Source organism: Daktulosphaira vitifoliae, unplaced genomic scaffold, assembly GCF_025091365.1.
Source record: "Daktulosphaira vitifoliae isolate Bord-2020 unplaced genomic scaffold, ASM2509136v1 Scaffold_5, whole genome shotgun sequence".
Taxonomy (NCBI): Eukaryota; Metazoa; Arthropoda; class Insecta; order Hemiptera; family Phylloxeridae; genus Daktulosphaira; species Daktulosphaira vitifoliae.
In genome coordinates this window covers 13,391,993-13,411,261 of record NW_026099576.1, presented here as the reverse complement: position 1 = coordinate 13,411,261, position 19,269 = coordinate 13,391,993, and the positions used below count along the sequence as shown (strand labels likewise).

At 25.5% G+C, this 19,269-nt stretch overlaps 3 protein-coding genes across 3 annotated transcripts in view; 1 reads left to right on the top strand and 2 right to left on the bottom strand.

The window, feature by feature from the left end:
* The window catches only part of LOC126908639 (probable serine/threonine-protein kinase clkA), a 47,367-nt gene extending 29,909 nt beyond the window's left edge, over window positions 1-17,458 (bottom strand). Inside the window, exon 1 of the mRNA XM_050690896.1 lies at window positions 17,305-17,458. Within this exon, the coding sequence (XP_050546853.1) occupies window positions 17,305-17,320 (16 nt within the window). The 5' untranslated portion in view covers window positions 17,321-17,458. The remainder of the gene's footprint in view (window positions 1-17,304) is intronic.
* LOC126908192 (bifunctional endo-1,4-beta-xylanase XylA-like) overlaps window positions 1-19,269 on the top strand; it is a gene marked incomplete at its 5' end in the record, with an annotated part of 256,907 nt that overhangs the window by 47,696 nt on the left and 189,942 nt on the right. The gene's annotated exons all lie outside the window — the stretch shown is intronic.
* LOC126908655 (vasotab-TY1-like) lies at window positions 1,063-2,312 on the bottom strand. Its single transcript, XM_050690931.1, has 3 exons — window positions 2,183-2,312; window positions 1,762-1,941; window positions 1,063-1,278 (listed from the first exon to the last, which is right to left on the bottom strand). Exons 1-3 carry the CDS (start codon window positions 2,211-2,213, stop codon window positions 1,244-1,246), a joined length of 246 nt encoding a protein of 81 aa, XP_050546888.1. The 5' UTR covers window positions 2,214-2,312; the 3' UTR covers window positions 1,063-1,243.

The following is a 19,269-nucleotide window of genomic DNA, read 5'->3' as shown; positions in this document are numbered from 1 at the left end:
TTAAAAATTAAATTACATAACTAGATTACTTTTTTAACATACAGCAGTGTTAATGTCAAGGTGTAATAATTAATTTGAGATTGCAAAACAAGTCGGTCGGAATTTCCAATGGACTATCTATGTATTCAATACGCATGCAACATTTTTAACTATTCATCCTGTGTGCCACGGGGCTAAATTATAATTGGATAAATGTTTAAAAAATATAATATTATTCAATATTTAAAAGTTTATAATATTTTTTCTCTCGTTGCTTACTATAGTATCTAAAACTTCATAATTATACTTAATAGTAAATACTAATATTATACCAATAGTAAATAACTTTAGTTGTCGGTATAATTATTAAATTTAGTAGCGTGATTTAAATTTTTCTAGGGAAGGGGTACACTTATAATTAAGATTAAAAGGAGTCACACATAACAAAATTATTTGAAAAATCTATTGTAAAGCAAAACATTATGTTTTAATTGTTTTTCGATAAGAAAAATGTTGATTAACTTCCACAAATACTATAAAAAGGTCAGTGTTATATTAGAGTTTCATTTATTTTTCATGAATAATTTCAACTTATCAATTTAATTACTTAGTTGTAAACATAATTTTTATAAAAATTATCAAAGTGTTTAATATGTTAAAACGTAAATATACATAATTTATTTCCCATTAATTTCGTCTATTTAGAAATTACACTTCTCTAATTCGATTGCTATTTTTGCAGTTTCAAGCTAATTGGTATATAGATTATACTTGTTTGAGTCATAAACGAGTCGATTTTATTGGCTTCTCTGATATAACTCTACAGAACAACTTATTCTGACGCTAAGTAAAAATTACCTTTATACCTGATATTATCTAGTAAAAATATAAATAAAATATGATAATTATTCGTCAATCATAAATTAGATCTAATAAGGAGATGCAAAGCAAAAAGGANAATATGATAATTATTCGTCAATCATAAATTAGATCTAATAAGGAGATGCAAAGCAAAAAGGACAACTAATAACTTTTCAGTGTAAATAAAAGTATAATATTTGTATTAAATAACAACAAAATATATATTAGTTATTATGTTTTGTTTATTCAATTTTTAAAATACATCCAAAACTTTAAAATACATTGTATATTTATAAAATAAAATAAATATAAATAAACAACTTAATAAAAATACAATTTCGAATTTTCTTTGAATTGTTACTATTATTCTTCGTAAAATATTTAGTTTTATAAACGTGTAAAACTAGACACATTGTCCATAATAAACAATGGTAAAATCTAAAAAAAAAAAATATTAAAAAAAATCAGGATTCTACAATTTGAATAATGCTATTATGTTATCTTTATTTGTTTGTATAACAGTCAAGTATAGTTATTATTTAGTTTATATGTTTAAATAATCACAAAATAAAGTTGACTAAACTCTAAGAAATAATTCAAAAATTTGATTATTTGTGATCGATTTTTGTACTACAAGAGGAATTATCAAAATTTTATTTATTTTTTTATTGTATCTTACGTAGTTTTAAAAATCATTTAAATATTTGATCGAGTATGATAAATGTTAAAAAAGGTTCAAACGATACGCCATAAACATTTTAAATTCGTTAACTAAAATAAACTTGGGGGTAAAAATTAATACAGAGAGGTCAATCAATTCGGAGTCACTAATCTCGTCAAAAAACAAGTTTAGAGGTGCTGTTAATTTTAAAAAATCGTTTTATAATGTTTACTCATTTATGTATGATTTTAAGTTCTTACTTGAATTATTTTGACAGTTCGATCGCTTTAATTCACATTCATTTCCAAATGTTTTATATACTTTTGTACAGGCATCAAAGGCACATACAGGTTTAAAAATGGCTGGACATATATCTGGACAATTATTTGGATTCATTGGTGCAGCAGCAGTAAAGCCACTCATTGAAATTGCAGACAAACCTTTTACAAATGAAAAACTAATGATTAATCTTTAAGTGGAATGAATGGCATTGTGCAGAATGCAACCAACTTTCAACATTTTTATTTTATTATATTAATGATAAAAGATTAAGATATCAATTTTAAATAGCGTAGCATTTACAATTAAACGTTAGTTGAATTTGCTTAACGCAAATAACATTGTTTAATCATCCAATTCGTATAATTTAATTTTAAAACATATTTAACAATAAACACTTACCCACTAAGAAAAATAATGTTAGAGATGACATTATGAATTTCAAAAATTGAATATAGTAAATAAATATTTTTGACTAACGGGTCTCGAGTAGTAACAAAACGAATATTTACTACAATGCTTAAGATTCAGTTCCTTTTATACTCATTTTCTTACTCTATCTATTTTTTGGTAATTACATGCTTCACTCTAGTGTAGTTAATTTTGTTTAAGAAAATATAAGTACTTAATTACGAGGTCGTTTTAATATTTATAGTTTTATCTTTATGACATTTGTCGTAGTCATTGCTATTTAGTAATGACTACTTCATATTCTTTAAAGAATATTTAATTCTTTACTATGTGCATAAAAAAAAATAATAAAATTTATCCCCAACAATATTTTATTAAGTTAATTTTTTTTTTTAACTGTTTTAATGTAATATTATAGAAAAAGACAAAATAAAGGTGGGTGGTGGACATAAATCCCTCAAAAATAAAATTATTCTATGGTAAAGATACAATTTATTTTCTTTATTTTTGAACATGGTAATTAAAATTTTTTTCATATATATCCTCCCCAGAACAAAACCCTAACTATGCCTTTGCACAAAGAATTTATTTAAACAAATTACCTTACTCTTATATCAAACAAAAATTAAATTTAACGAGTTTTCATAATTTACATCATTTTTTAAATAATAAGGTATTAAATTTAAATACTACTAACAATTTGAGTAACAAACTTTTGTTATAATCCTTGCCGTGTATGTTTTGATATGATTTAATGTAAACTATAAAGGAAATGAAAAAAATGGTCAATTTATTCATAAATAAACAAACATTTTCTATTGTTGTCTTCAGTTAAAATTTAATATTTATGCTGTTTTAAAAACTATTTTGAATTTTAGTATTTCATTATATATAATAAATATTTTAAGGTTTTAGGTTTTTGGGAAATTTTTAAAATTTAGAATTTGTAAAATTCATCTTTAAATAATGTCTTTAAATTAACGTCTTTCACCATTGTTTTTATACCTTATACTTGGGGTCGGCTACTCGTATGCTAAATCTCCACATGACATGATCTGTCACATCACCTATATATTAAAATTTATCTTTAAAAATAGAGTCACAAATTTTCGGCCGGCGTTCCTCAAATGTTAAGATTTTTAAAGTAACGGGCATTCTAATGTTTTTATAAAAAATATTTAAGATGAAGAAAAATATCACATAATAAATCCCTCCAAAAATTCAATTGAAATTGCGTCAATAGAGATGACATTATGACTTTGAACAACGATTAGGAGATATATTTGGTTTTATTTTCAGGACATTTTATTGTAAACAAAGCAATATTCGCATTTTCGCATTTTAGTTATTATTTTTTGAATATTTTTTTTTTCTGATTTTATTTAGAATCTTTGTAATATAATAGGTAAAAAGAAAGTTCATGACATGTTATTTTAGTAATAATACGTTTATAGCCTTTTTAAATGTTGTAAACATCATGAATTTTTCATATACTAGGTGGTAGCTTTTAAATAACGGGACTGATCTTTTTTGACATTTATGGTATTATCTGCATTCACTTGATCCCCGAGAGTCAAACGGTGAATCAATATTTTTATATTGAGGTTCTGACGACCCTTAGTGAACATGTGAGAAGACAAAGACTTAATTTATGAAAGACCAAGTCTTAAATGTTTAACCAAGACGATGCAAGAATATCTTTGTCCGTGTAAGCGTTCTTTGCAGAATATGGCTCACATTGTCGGAATATCCACCTTGCCTCTGAGACTATTTTTATTTCCAAGAGTCAAATCGGTGCTAAAGAAGACAAGATTTTAAATTGTGGAAGCGGTTAAAGCAATAGCGTCAGAAGTTCTTAACCAGCTAACGGAAGTGGACTTCTAGCACTGTTTTCAACAATAAAAAAGTATTATGAAACAGTATAGGGATCGCCAAGGGGATGTACATTTTCTATTGCGATAGCAGACGCATACAAAGTTGTATAACATCAGTCCAGTCATTTAGCAGCCATATCTCGTATTTTACAAATATTTTATGATTTTTATTTTGTAAAATTTGTGGCATTTTCTTTTGTTTTTTTTTATTCATTAGTGAACTTAAAAGTAATATTTTCTGCTAAAAACTTCACAACTAACAAAGTATTAGAGCAGTCGTACACTAATAAAAAATGTTCACTTGTTATGTATAAATAAAGAAATTTAAGGGGCGAGTAGTCAGATGAAAGTAAAAGTTTAGTATAAAAACTGAAAGGATTAAATAAAAGTGGAAGTTATATACATGACGAGAAACTCTATATGGTTGTCTATATTAAGTTTCTCACCATGTAATGAGAGTGAGTAAAACTCGTACTGCTGTATTAAAATGCTTGTAACTCAATAAGTACTTATCCTAAAATTGTAACCGGTCCATCAAAATTTTTCGTTACAAAATAGCTAAAAAATGGCTATTTTTTAATTTTAAATAATAACAGAATTAAATGTAAGTAAAAATAATTTATATAAGTTGTGGGATTATTAAGATCGTGTTTGTTTATTTAGTAAAGAATATAAATAAAATTTACAGAGTTTTAAGATTTTTTTATAAAGAAAAATATTAAATGAATGGCCAACATAGTTAATCCAAACAGAGTTCCCTATTGTTATTTAATTTCATGCTTGTATATTTTGACATAAATCAACTTTCAATTGCATAACGAAGTAGACAACAGTAAACCAATTTATCAAATAAAAAGGATTTAAACATAATTAAATTTTTATAACAAGTAATTAAAAAAAATTTTATTTTATAACACCTCCATGAGGTTAATTCCAACCAAAATAATTTTTTGCAAAATAATCACGTATCTTTTCATATCATCTTATTTTAATTTCTCTTCGGGATAAAATTAGCAGGAGGTGAGTTAATCTATAATTAAAAAATCATTTCTTCACATCATTTAAAAAAAATTGTATATTTTCCTAAAGTAAGTACTATTACTAATAACTCCTCTATCTAATATTTTTCCTTCAGTTGAATATAATAAAAATTAAATTTAAATGTTGAATTTGAGCCTATTTGGTAGTATATTTTCTGCATAAATTTATAAGTTTATGAACAATTTAAAATTCATACTTGAATTATTTTGACAGTTGGATCGTTTTAACTCACAGTCGTTTCAAAACATTTGAATCATTCCATAGCTATTATATAATGCATATATAAGGTAATAAATAGTTGGAAAGATATCAGTACAACTTTTTGTTAAATCCACATGTATAGTTTCAGCAATATTAGTCATTAGTACTCCAAAAAATCCTTTTTATAGAAGTAAAATTATGATTAATATCTATTAGTTAAATAACATAACCGAAGTCATTAAGTTGTGTTATATTGCACATATGCAAATTTTATAATATTAAAATAACTGTAGATAATTATTATTTACCATCATAAATTATTTTGGACAAAAAAATGTAGCATTAATTTTTTACGCATAATAGTAATTAAAATAAAGGTTATCATATAGTAATAGTATAGTGTTACTAATTGATGATGAGCTTTTTTGTTAAGTTGTGATGGACAGTTTCGTGTATTTAAAACGGGTAATCATTTGGCAGTTTTAACTGTAACAAAAATGTTGATATTTAGTTCATATTTTTACAATATCTTAAAAAATAATTATTTTCTCCAAAAAATATGAAATAAGTCCTAGATAAACTAAGATCACCATATTCTTTAATATTTTTATTTTCTAGCTTGAAATATGTGTATTAGACATTTATATAATACTATTGGTCATAAAATTAATTTCATAAATTTAAAAAACGAATGTCAAAACTAAGATTCATTTGGAAATTCACAAAAAAAATAAGATATTTTTGCATATAATAGATAAAAAAAAAAACTTACAAAGAATGCTAATGTTTGAAAAGGCATTATAAAACTGAAAATTTAATCAAGTTAGTAAATATTATTGAGACAGATAACTTCTGTTAGCAACTAAACGTATACATAAAACTAGTTAAAATAAACTTTTTATACATGTATTTTTTAAATATTATGTTAATAGTAATTACACGTTTTAGGTAATTATAAAAAAATTTTTTATGGATAATTTAAGTACATAGTTACTAGGATACATAATGTTTTTATTTTAATCATGACATTTGTGCAATATAAAAATATAAATATTTACGAGTATACATAGGTGTACATTTTATAATATTGTATTATATACAAATAAATATAAATTAAATCTATGTAAAGTGTAAGTCAATATAATAAAATACAATGGGTATTTTACAAAAAACTGTTATGCATTATAATAAGAAAAAAATGAAATTTGTATAAAAACGGTAACTACTCTAATTGTTAAACAAAATATTTAACATATTATTTTATATATGACTTTAAATTTTATGAATTAGTTATTGATGTACCATTTAGATGTGTATAATACTTAGAGATTTCATTTTACTGTTTAAAAAGTAACAAATTTATGAACAATGTTAATGTGTACAATTTTTTTAATTTTAGTAAAAATACTCTTTTCTTAACTAACTGAATTTATGAATACATTTCTCAATCCCGAAAAGAAAATCATTTTTTTATAAAAAAATTATTGTTACTTATTGATGTTTTATCAATGATCGATTTAGTTATTATGTAAACGTAAAAGTCCACATTTTCTTTCATAAAACACGAATATACGTGTATTATACATTTCAAGTATAAAAAATATTATTATATTAGTTATTCCTCATCCTAAAATTGTTATCTATCAAAATGTTTGTATGAAAAAGGCTAAAAAATGGCTATTTCAAAATGTTGAAAACAATATAAAAAATATTTATGTTCTAACAGTGATAAATAATAATAAATATGCTTTGAACGTAGACTAAGGATGCAATATTTATTAAAAATAAAATTAACAAAATGGTAATTGGATCAAAAGTTAAAGCGATATCAGTTATTTTTCCTTGTAAACAAATATTATGAAAATTGAGACAAATGCGTTTGTGATGGTACGACTTGCGTGGCAATAATGTAGTCGACACTGTTTTAGATGGCACAGATCTGTGGGCCGTTTATTTCAAATGATCTGTACAAAAACAGATAATTTGAAAACAGAAAGACGAAATAACTCTTCGCATAAAGTCGGCTGCGCTTGTCTGGCTGGTCATCGGATGTCGTAAATTTGCAGTGTTGATGGCAACAGTATCGGCACCGCACCGTTGCCATCAACACTTCTGACTTTTGACGTCCGATGATCGTGCCGGACATGACAACCGTCAAGGTCACAATTTTAAACAAAGAGTACTTATTTATTGCATTTGTCTTTTCGGTTTAAAATATTCTTTAGTTATTCTTAAATAATAAACCAGCCACAGATCTGTACCATTTAAATCTGTGTCAACTGCAGTAAGTCGTGTCAGCATATATATTACTTTTTGCAAAAACAAATTTATTTACACGGTACTTTATATTAAATAAATTGTCAAAATAATTTTACGATAACAATTAACACTTGATATTAGTATACAATGGACTGAATTAACACAAATAATGATCAACTAGTTATATTCCCAATCAAAACCATCCATGGTAAACTGCTTCCGATAAAAGATCTTGTTTTTTTCTTTCATTTTCTTGTATTACATAAAAAGGCAATATCAACAGTTGCTCTAATATAAATGTGTCCAAAACAAATATTTTAACTAAGCAGACTTGCAACATAGTGACACAAGTAAAAGAATTTCATATTTAATGATTAAATTTGAAAACAAAGTTAAAGTAGAGTTAGTAATATTAAAAAAAATGAGCATAGTATATTTGTAGAATAATTAAATTTCTTATGTGATATTAATTGTTGAAAAAATATTATTTTTAAATATTATATTATGATCATGCTGTTGCTTTAAAATCAGATGTGTCAAAAGAATCTAAGGACTACCTCAATTATCAGTGAATAAAAAATTGTAATATAACAGTAGGTTGATCTTTGAAAAATAATTCAGTAAAAAACTTGTTCGAAAAGAGTTATAAAGTCAATTGACTTTAGAGAGCTCGATTATCATATTAGAAAAAATCAAAAAGTCTATCAAGTACTGTTGATAGCTTTCGTAACGCTAATCATTCAGACTTTGACTGTGATGTCGAAATACCGTCGACAAGTAAAGTGCATTTTAAAATTATGCACACCACGGCTTACATTTACGTTAGATAAAATATTTTTAATCAAAACGCCACTTACATTTAAGCAGCTTTTCTAGTGAGTTGGAGAAAGGCAATATAAAACGTATGTACAAGTAAGAACATCATCAGAAGAGCTCATATTTTAAATAGAAAAAATATTTCCGAATAAATATTACAATCCTTTAAGTCGCACACTTAATTAATGGCCGTAAGGATGAGAAACTCTTACTATTATCCGATAAAAAAGGTTAAATCGAATACTTAAATGTGTTAAACTCTGGTAGTAGAAATACCATATTTTTAGGTGTACCTCAGCTAGTCAATTTGTTCGAACAATTACAATCTGATGCTGTTGAAAAATTATTACTGGATTCGGATTTAGTTAACCGAACTACTAAAATGTGTTTTGATACTGTCATGGCATATTATATGGACTGTATGAAATTTAATTTAAATAAACTTAATTTACTTTTTTTGCTATAATGTTTTGCTTCCTAATTTTTACACATGTACCATATAAATGAGACGTTTGCGGCATTCAGACCAAGATACGTTGACGTATTTAGCGTTGACTAGTAACATAATATAAAACCGATGTGGCACCTGGTAACGTGAGCTTATTATACAACCTTTATAACTTTTGGAACCTTATGTTTTTTTTATTTATATATAAATCAAACAAAAAATTTGATGAAACACAACATATTAGATTAAATCATTACTTAACTTAATAATAACAAAAATGTAAATATACTATTGAACAATAACAGACAGGGAAATTTGTTATTAAGATAATAAAAACATCAAACGCAAAGTATTTAGTAAAAAAAAAATTTATACCTTATCATCTAGAAGAAATAAATCAATAAATAATGAATATATAGACTACACCATTAAAGGTAAAAATAATAAGCGATTTTAAACTTGTGACATTGCTTGTCAATCAGTGGTACGAGCTGTATTTCCCTCAAAGGTCATTCATATAACATGTAATGTTAGTTGTCTTACGTTTTTCTCGTACTCACTATCTCATGCTGTTACAGTGACATTATCGTTTCTTTTACGTACTTTGATTACTCGCATAAAACGCCATTGTAATTTGGATAAGTTTCCTTCTTGAATGAGAACTATAGCGCCAGCATTCAATTTAGGGTCTATCTCTCCGAACCTTTTTACTTGTTCTTGTGATTGGGATAAATATTTATGGCCTTGCCGCCTCCATAAGTCTTGGGATCATTTTTTTACCCGCCACCTCTATCGGCCGGTTTATAGCGATATATTCAAAATATTTTTCAGACATAAATGTGGGTAACGGTGTGAAAATTTAAGCAAACTCTAGTACGAGTTAATATAGTATAAAGCTCATCAACAGTTGAACAAGAGTTTTTTAAAATATGGTACAATAAATGTTTCATGGATTTAACGGACCCCGTCCACAGGCTACCAGATCTGGCTGGTATAATTCACCAGTAAATACTGTATTTTGTGGTATTGTCTGAGTAAACAAATTAACACTACGGTCGAAAAATCGATTTAAAGATTAAGAAAATCTTTTGTTAGATCACTTAGTTAGTGATCTAACAAAAGTTAAAGTTAATATAAATAAAGTTAGTTACTTTACATCAACGAGTTTTACCACCATTACCATTTTTTCAGATGAGTTCTGTACTGTTTTTTAATGTTATTTATTATTTTGTTTTAATTGAGTTTATTCAATTTGTCCATTGCCGCTTCGTTGGCAATTAGTATTTAAGGGTCCTCCGCTATTTATTTGATATGAAATTATTGCTGTCGTATAATTCATTGAATGTGCGATTAAACGGCATACACCAAGGTGACCCTTCTCACCCGCTCCTCAATCGTTCGCAAACAGGCTTAGGGCAGGACAACATCTACTGCGGTATACAACTAGCCGTCCTACGTTCTAGCTGCCTTGTACGAAACAATTTTCTTATGATACATTCGTGGGTAAAGCAATGGAATTATATTGTTTGGTACATTTGGCTTCAGGCACATTTAAATCACTTATTTAAATCACCTCGGCTGTAGTTGACCATTCCTTGCAGTCCTATTGCAACCACCTCGACCCTGAACACCATAAGGACGACATAGATAATTCTTTGGGATAACAACCACGCTATATTACGTCAGCAGGATTGTCCTGCGATTTCACGTGCAAATAATTGGATCTTGACATTATTTCCTGGATTTCGTCCACTCTATAAACAACAAAAGTTTACCATTTAGCGAAGGGTTATGTGGTCCATGCGAGAACAATACTAGAAACAATGTCTAAAAACTGTTAAATCATACCAGTAGTACCGCACAAAATTCTAGGCGGAGTAAAGAAACTGTTTTTATAGGAACTACCTTTGACTTTGCACAAATGAAATAGCACAACATGTTGATCACGTTCATTTCCGCTACGCAAATATAAAGCAGTTCCGCACACACGAATGGAAGCATCCTAAAACCCATGTACTTGATATTAGGGCTGGTCCTAATAAAATTGTTGGAACTTTTTTGATTTTGTACAGTATGATGAGAAACATAATAGATTTTATTAGATAAAAAAAAACAATTATTTTTAACAAGTTCCATATGGCCCAGCAATCATATTATTTTTAAAACTTGTCATGATCAGTCTTCAAAATAGAATTGTTTTGTAACCTTTTTTCTTAACGATAAAAACGCCGTAGTTCGCTACGTCGAATTCTTTAAATCGCCAAGAACGCGTGAGCAAATCGTTAAATGGTACTAGTTAGTAGATTAAACATTTACAAAATTGAATGAGATTGTAGTAACGCAGATCCTAATCGAATTGTGTTTTGGAATATAGAATTGAGAAATTAGAATTAATTGTTTTTATTTTTATCGACACGCAATAGGTCTTAAAAATTCATAGCTTCCATGAACATATTCTTTGTAGAAACATAAACAATAGATCAGCTATTGTTAGGTTGTCAGGAGGTAGTACACAGCATTCTTTAATAAATGATAACGGAATATTTTTCGATGTTTTAACTAATAAAGTGAAAGTAATCAATTGAAATGATCCGTAATATGAATTGACCGTTGCTTCTGTGATGCATAAAATACGTTGTTAAAAATACTCTGATTCCATTTATTATATGATTCACATTACACTTTTTAATTTTAATAGTTGAACCATATTTTTCAGTTATAAAACTGTTTGAAACTAAATCTGATAACAGTCGTAGAAAGTAACACGTGTTATCTCTATACACCACTGTCTGAGCTGCAATAGCCGTTAATTCATTATAATCTATCACGAGTGCACTTATTGACACCAGCATATCATTATTTTAATTAGTATTACCATTGTCTCGATTACCTGTGATGTCTATTAGCGACTCGGAATCACTATCACGCGATCGAAGGTACAATAAAGTATTATACGGCTTAGAACATCTAGCGCACCGCCGTACATAACAGTTTTTGTTAGCGTGTAACCGAAAACTAATCTTACAAAAATTGAGATAAGATATTTTTTATTAAACCCTATACAAGTATATTGTTCAAAAATTAAGGAAACAGGTCAATTGTTAAAAGCAATGAGAACAATAGAAACCCGTTTCCTTACACCTATATAGTGTGTGTTGTCTGTCACAAAAACAACAATTTAAAGTAGACGCCGACATTACTTGAGTAGTTTAATAGTAGTTGGATTATTTATTTTTGCAACAAAACAAGATTATGTAGGTTTAATTTGATTATGGATGTTAACTTTCGATAGCTTCAAGCACCGCTCAATATCGCCCTTCATCCACCTTACCATTACGCAACCTAATATTAGATATATAGCTTTTCATTTTATAATGTGGTTAAAAATCTAGTTATTGAATCTTTGATATGTCCCTCACGTTCAGTGAAATGTATAAAGTACAATGCACTCATTTCGCCGAACATGTCCACAAAACAATTTTGATATATTCATATGATCAATTATTTTTACAATATACTTTTTAAAATATTTTGTAAAAATACTGTGACAATATTTCATAAATATAATGAAAAACATATTCTATTAGAATCACTCCGCAGTATAATTTTTTATTGTATAGTTTGAGAATATATTAATGAGAAAAAATACACAATGTTACACTAAAAATATTTTTAAAATGAGCATATAAACTATATTTTTAAATATTTACTTATAAATATTGTGCAAATATGTTATTAACTTTTAATTGTTATTAGTTATAATAATATCTAAGTATAATACTTATTTATTACATATAACTTAGTTCTAGATCACAAAAAAGTAAACTACCATTTTCTCGAATTAGTGTCAGTTTTAATTGACTTAATTCAATTAAGCTAAGCAAGTCAAGCACATCAAAAGCGCTTTTGTTGCTGTTATTCGCATACCGATCAAGCTAAGTTTTAGAGTTTTATCAACGTGATTAAATCTTATTATTATCTATAAAACGCAAAATCCTATAAAGGATTTTAACATTTTAAAATATATCTATGTATTATATTATATTATATTACCAATAACACAACTGAAAACACATTTTGATCTGTGATTTAATACTAAATTCTTATTACTTGTAGATCACATATGTAGAATAAAATTACCTTGATCAATTTGAACTTCAACAGTATTTAAATAACAAATTTAAACAAAATTTTAGTTTGATAATTGAAAAATATTAAAAATATTTTTTATTTTTAAATTATGATTACATATAAATTACACAGGATAACAAATAACAAAAAATGTGTTATTGTTTACAATTTTTATATGAGATTCATTCTGTATGGAATGTGAATGCTGATTTTGAATCTAATTTCATATTTTTTCTACTATAACTAGTTTTTGAGATAACTAATAATTGTTAATCAAGCTATTATGTCATTCTAAAATTGTCATAAGAATTATAATTATTATTATTGTTATTTATTTTTAAACTTTTTAAAGAGTTGTGCAAAATTTGGGACTGTTCTATGAAGTTTTACTGATTTTTTGGATCTTTTTAGTTGAGTTTAAGTATTCTTTTTCAAAAAAAAAAATGCTAAATTTTCTAGTATAACTTTTTTTTGTGGATTAATCTACAAATTTGAGTTCAATTGAAAATTATAAAATGTTACGCTAAATCTAATGAATATATTTTTTATCTTTTATTACATTTATCACCTACATTTTGAAAATAAAGTGCCTTAAGATTGCATTTGAAATATAGCAATAAAATTTTCCATGATAAAATATGATATAAAAAAAAATCTCTGTTAAAATTATGTTTTTTTTATATAATAGTATTATGCTTTTATTAGTTAATTTATATAATATAAACTAATATAATTTTATATAGCTCATTAATATATAAATATAATGATAAAGTAATAATAACCACATTTTTCATATAATTTCGAAAGAAAATTGGATGGTATAGTTTTAATTAACAAATATATCACAAATTTATGCTTCCATCATTTTCCAAACCCGTTATACTCCTTTAGTATAATTTTAAAGTGCTTTTTAATCAATTTTTGTTAATTGAAATTTTATTATTTTACACTTTGCCTATTAAAATATAAGTTTGATTTTAAACTTAAAGACGAATGTAAGTTCATAATTTATAGTTTATAATTACTCGGATTTCATTTGAATTTTATTTGTACTAGAAACTATAAGGTAATGATAAAATTATTTTGATGTGGACTATACTTACTTTGTATTAGAAGACGGCTACCTAAGCTGTATAAGTTTTCTATCAATACAACAAATTTTTACTGTATACGCATCGTGCGACATTTATTTGCCTACTGTTTTTCTCCGCGAAATAAAAATCGACCGTCTGTTTAATAAACGATAGAAATAAAAAAATAATATTCTACAGTACCGTACGCTGTAACAAATATATTAAAGTAAATCATTTTTTTTTAGTATAAAGACCATTTTTCCAGGTTGAACCTTTAACAATTAAGTTAATATATTGTTTACTGTGTATAATTGTTCATATTTTACTAACATGTTTTTAATTGAACCAAAATCACAGTCACAAAACATAAAACAGTGACCTATTTTTTAATATAAAATTTGAACTTAATTAAATCTCTTTTAAACTAAATTAATTAAAAACCGGAGATTGTGTTGTCTTGTCTGTACAATTGTTACAAAGAATGTAAAGGCATTCGATTTCTTCATCAGTATTGTTTTTGATGTAATTATAAAATATGTTGCTTCGTTAAGTATTTTACTAGTGTCTTTCGCATAATAAATCTACCATTGCATATATCCCTTGGTAAAGAATTATTATGAATACCAAAGTTACACAATGTAAGCTATCTATAATATTAAATATCTTTAGTCGGTGTTTAAGATAATGAAAATTTTCCTTATGATCGATATAAGTTAGTATTATTGTATTATTGTTAATTTTATTGTGACGCGGTTGTCGATGATTGATGACCGTTCGTCGTAATTAATACTTATTAATTACCGCGCACTTACGATACACATCCCGGAAACACTTCCATGTAGATTGATAACGTGGTATGCGCTTGAGAGAAATACAGCATCAAGTAAATTAATATTTACCATTATCATATGTTCACTACTGCAAGTTTGATGTGATTTCATGGTCATCTTATTATTTTATTTTTATATGTTTGTCGACTTTGGACAAACGACAAATAGCCAAGTACAAAAATAATTTCCATAATTAAATTAAATTATCCAAGAAGACACTTGCAAGTTATCAAACTCCAGTGATAAAATATTATTCTAAAATTAATTTTTGTTATTTTATTAAAAATAAACTTCATAACTTAATTTTGATTAACATATACGCCTTTGAATAAAAACTACTGATGCTATTAAATTAAAAAAAAAAAAAATTATCTTAAAACCAAACTTATTTTAATCTTAACAAATTAAAGTTAATCTAAATGTATGGTTAATATTATGACTTGATTAATATTTTGATAGATTATCGATTATAATAATTTATATTAATTACATATTGATAGAATAAATATGCATATGATACTCTGCACTGATATCAAGTTTAACAAGTTTTTGTATAGAGCGACTACGTAGAATTTACAAATATTTGCTGTTATATTCTACTGCAAATGGCAAATAAGCCGTGTTAAGATCTAAAATATGTTACATGAGTAGAGGCAGTTAATGACCCATTTATAATTAAGTTTTTGTTTATGATATGTAGTAGCTGATATAAAAGTTTTTCATGGGAACTTTTGACTGCTATTATCTAAAACAGCTCACAATTACCCTCGCAATATAAATTTTATACCTACAAACTTTTCATTTTATTTAGTCTAAGGCTCCTTTGATTACTTATGATAATTCATCATAACTAAAATAAAAGGTAGATTACATACATATCTTATTTGATTTTAAATTTTTGACGATTTAATTGGACCCAGCCTAAATAAATTGAAATATTATTTAGAAATTTTTAGGGAAAAAAATTTAAACTCAAAAAACGACAAACATTAAAAAAAAAAAAACGTAGGTACGTATTTTGGAAAAAATGTTACCATTATCAATGCTAAACCCATATTGACACCCCTGTATAATGTGTAGTATAGTTTCATCGTTCATATATTTTTTTATAATTTTTAAACATTGACTTTTTTATAATAAGTTAAGTAGGGCATTAATATATAAGTATGAATTATCTGAATTATCGAGGAAGAATCCCTCGGCAGCGATCCGAGGTAGGCTATGTTTGCAAATATTTTTGAAATGTGCACTATAGATTTTTTTACTTTAAAATACATTTTATATTATTCAACTTAAACACGTATGTATGTTTTCCTGTTATCCTTGACGAATAGGATATCAGTAAAGTGTTTTTTTTTAATTTTAGTACTTTTGTGTGTATGTGTATTTTGCCGTGACGTCGGAGTATACGACAACCCCTACCTACATAGCTATTAAATAATTCTAGAATATTTCTTTTTGATGTTAAAATGTTTCAAAATATAACCCGAATATTTAAAAATATTTTCACAATGTTCTCAGAATATACTTTAGCAGTGAATATTACAATCGCACAATATATTAAAAGAACTTTCCTAAGATATACAAAAATATTTTTACAGTAATTCCTGGATGTTTTATGAAAATAAATAATACATAGTTATTATATATAATACTGAAAAAGATATTTATTAATTTCATTATAGAAAATTTTTTAGTATAATATTCTGTATTTATTATATTTAATATATTATCAAAATATACATAAAAATTTATTTTTTGAGCATATTGTCGAAATATTCCAAAAAGAATATATTTGTTATTATTTTTATTACATATTGTCACTATTTTTGTTTCAAAATATTTTAAAAAGTACTTTGCAATATTAATATATTGAAACTGCTATATGGATTGTTGTTTGACGTTATCACTAAGTTATATTATTAAATTTTCCCAGCTTACAGAAGTTGAAAATTGTTATAAGTTGTTATATACAGTTGTTATATAGTTGTATATAAAGATGTTAAATTCTTATACGGATAATAGTAACCACTTGGTTTCTCTGTAAAAACAAAAGTTTATTCATTGTATATTATTTACATTATTTACACTATTTAAAAGATTACCTGTAAAAACAAAAGAAACAATAATTTATGTTAATTATTATCACTCTTTGCTTATTAACAATTTAAAAAAATAATTTGCTTAATTAACAATCTTAAAATTAAATCTTAATTTATTATTATCGAATCTTCAACATTTTATCATCTTATCAGTTCCATTTAGTGGGGTAAATAAAAGGCGTGCGAAGAAAGTATTTTCTTTGCATATATATATATACATGTTACAGCTTATTTTAATTAAAATTATCAAGTAAATATTTTGTACAACAATGTAATATGAAAAATTAAATTATTATTTGTAAAATCAATAAATATATAATGTGTAATAATATACGTACCGGTTGACAAAATCATAATTGAAAATTATTAATAGTATTTTCCCATAGTCTAATTTATCACCACTGTAGTGTACTTAATATTTATTGAAATGTTATCGAGCGAAATTAAAACATTATTGAAACGTGTTTATGGGAAAATTCATTACATTTAAATGAAGAGCAAGAATTTAAATCACTTTTGTAGGATATTGATGAATTTATCATATCAAAGGAGTAATTATGGTTTTTAATATATTTTCTTTTACTTTAGAGTTTTTTTTTATACATTTTCAATGCAAATTTATTTTACGTATTACGTGGCTGATCTTTTAATTATTGGGTAGTGTTAGACTTTGTTGACTATTCTACTAACTTTTAGTTAAATGCTAAAATCAACAATGTTAGTTTTATGGTGTAGTCTGTTATAGATAAAACAAAAAACAAATTTATATTTTTTGTTTGTCTATTTTATAAAAAAAATTGTGACGAATATTATTATTTCAAAACTAAAAAATATGTCCTATGTCGTATCCTAAACTTCGATTTTTTTTTTTGTTATATTATATAGGTAATCAAGATGATTTTTTAAGAGTTGATAAAAATTTATTTTTATTACTGTTGACAAACAAAAAATTTATATATTGTATTAATGGGATACTGGATTTAATAATTCATTTTTAACAAAAATAATATCTTTGAAAGGAGACATATCCCTCTAACTTACCAAATATTCTTTAGAAATAAAATTGTACGTTATAAAGTATCAGGTGTTAACTTTTCTTTGTAATAAAAAACGTGAAGAATCTTTAGTCAAACTTCAACAATAATATAAAACAGGAAGGAGTTACAACTCTTTTCCGTTCTCGATAAACCATGGTTGATCGAGTCCGAATTTTCAAAGTAAAAGTTTTTTATACGAAATAGAAATATACTGATATCAAATATCTGAAAATAAAATCTTACTCTATAGGTTTGAACCATCAAATGTATACACTGTAAACAAAATATCTAAAATCCAACTGTAAACGTTTATAACTTTCAAAATGAATTATCATATCATATTCCTACATTTAATTTTTTTTTTAAATAATTATTGCCTCCTTAGACTACGTTAAAAACATATTTTCTACTACTAATCACTAAAAAAAAAATTTAAAAAAATGTTTTCTCTTTTTCAAAATTTTGAAATATCCCTTTTTTTAGGTCTTTTCCCACAAACATTTTTGATGAATGATCAAGTAACAAGCATATTAATACATTGAGTGTGTGTAAAGCTCAGGCAGAGTTATGTATACTAATGTATTAAAATGTTTTTAACTTGATAGTTACTTGTTTTTAAATTGTTATCAATACATCATATTTTTGTTAAGAAAAAGGCTATTTTTTGATTAAAAAAAAAACAATTTTATTAGTGATAAATATTTAAAAAAAATGTTTTGATAACAATAATAATTTTTAAAACATTTTAACGGAATTATATTTGGATCAAAAGTTATTAGAATTGTTAGTGAGATCTAAGATACTTAACATGTGTCAAATTGATAATTGTTAACCATACATCATATCTTGAAGTAATAATCACCTAGTGTTCAATTTAATACAATAAACTAATATTCATTAAAGCACGAATGACAATAATATTTTTATACGGTACAATATAAGTCTGTATAACTATGTACATAACTAAAATTGATATAAAGGGCTTGTTTTTGTTCTCACTTTATCAAGGTTGTAATATAACCCAGATTTCAGTTTGGCTATTTCTTTTTGTTTGTTCTTTTTATAAAATAAAAAGTGCGTGTCAAATTTAAAATAGACAATCAGTAATTTAACAGACCAGCTGCTATTAACGAATTTCATCGAAATTAATTAATCACATTAAAATACAAAGTAAATGAATTTAGACTATCCAAATTATTAGCATTAATAATTTGTGTATAGTAAATGTTACAGCAAAAGATAATATATATATATATATATATATAT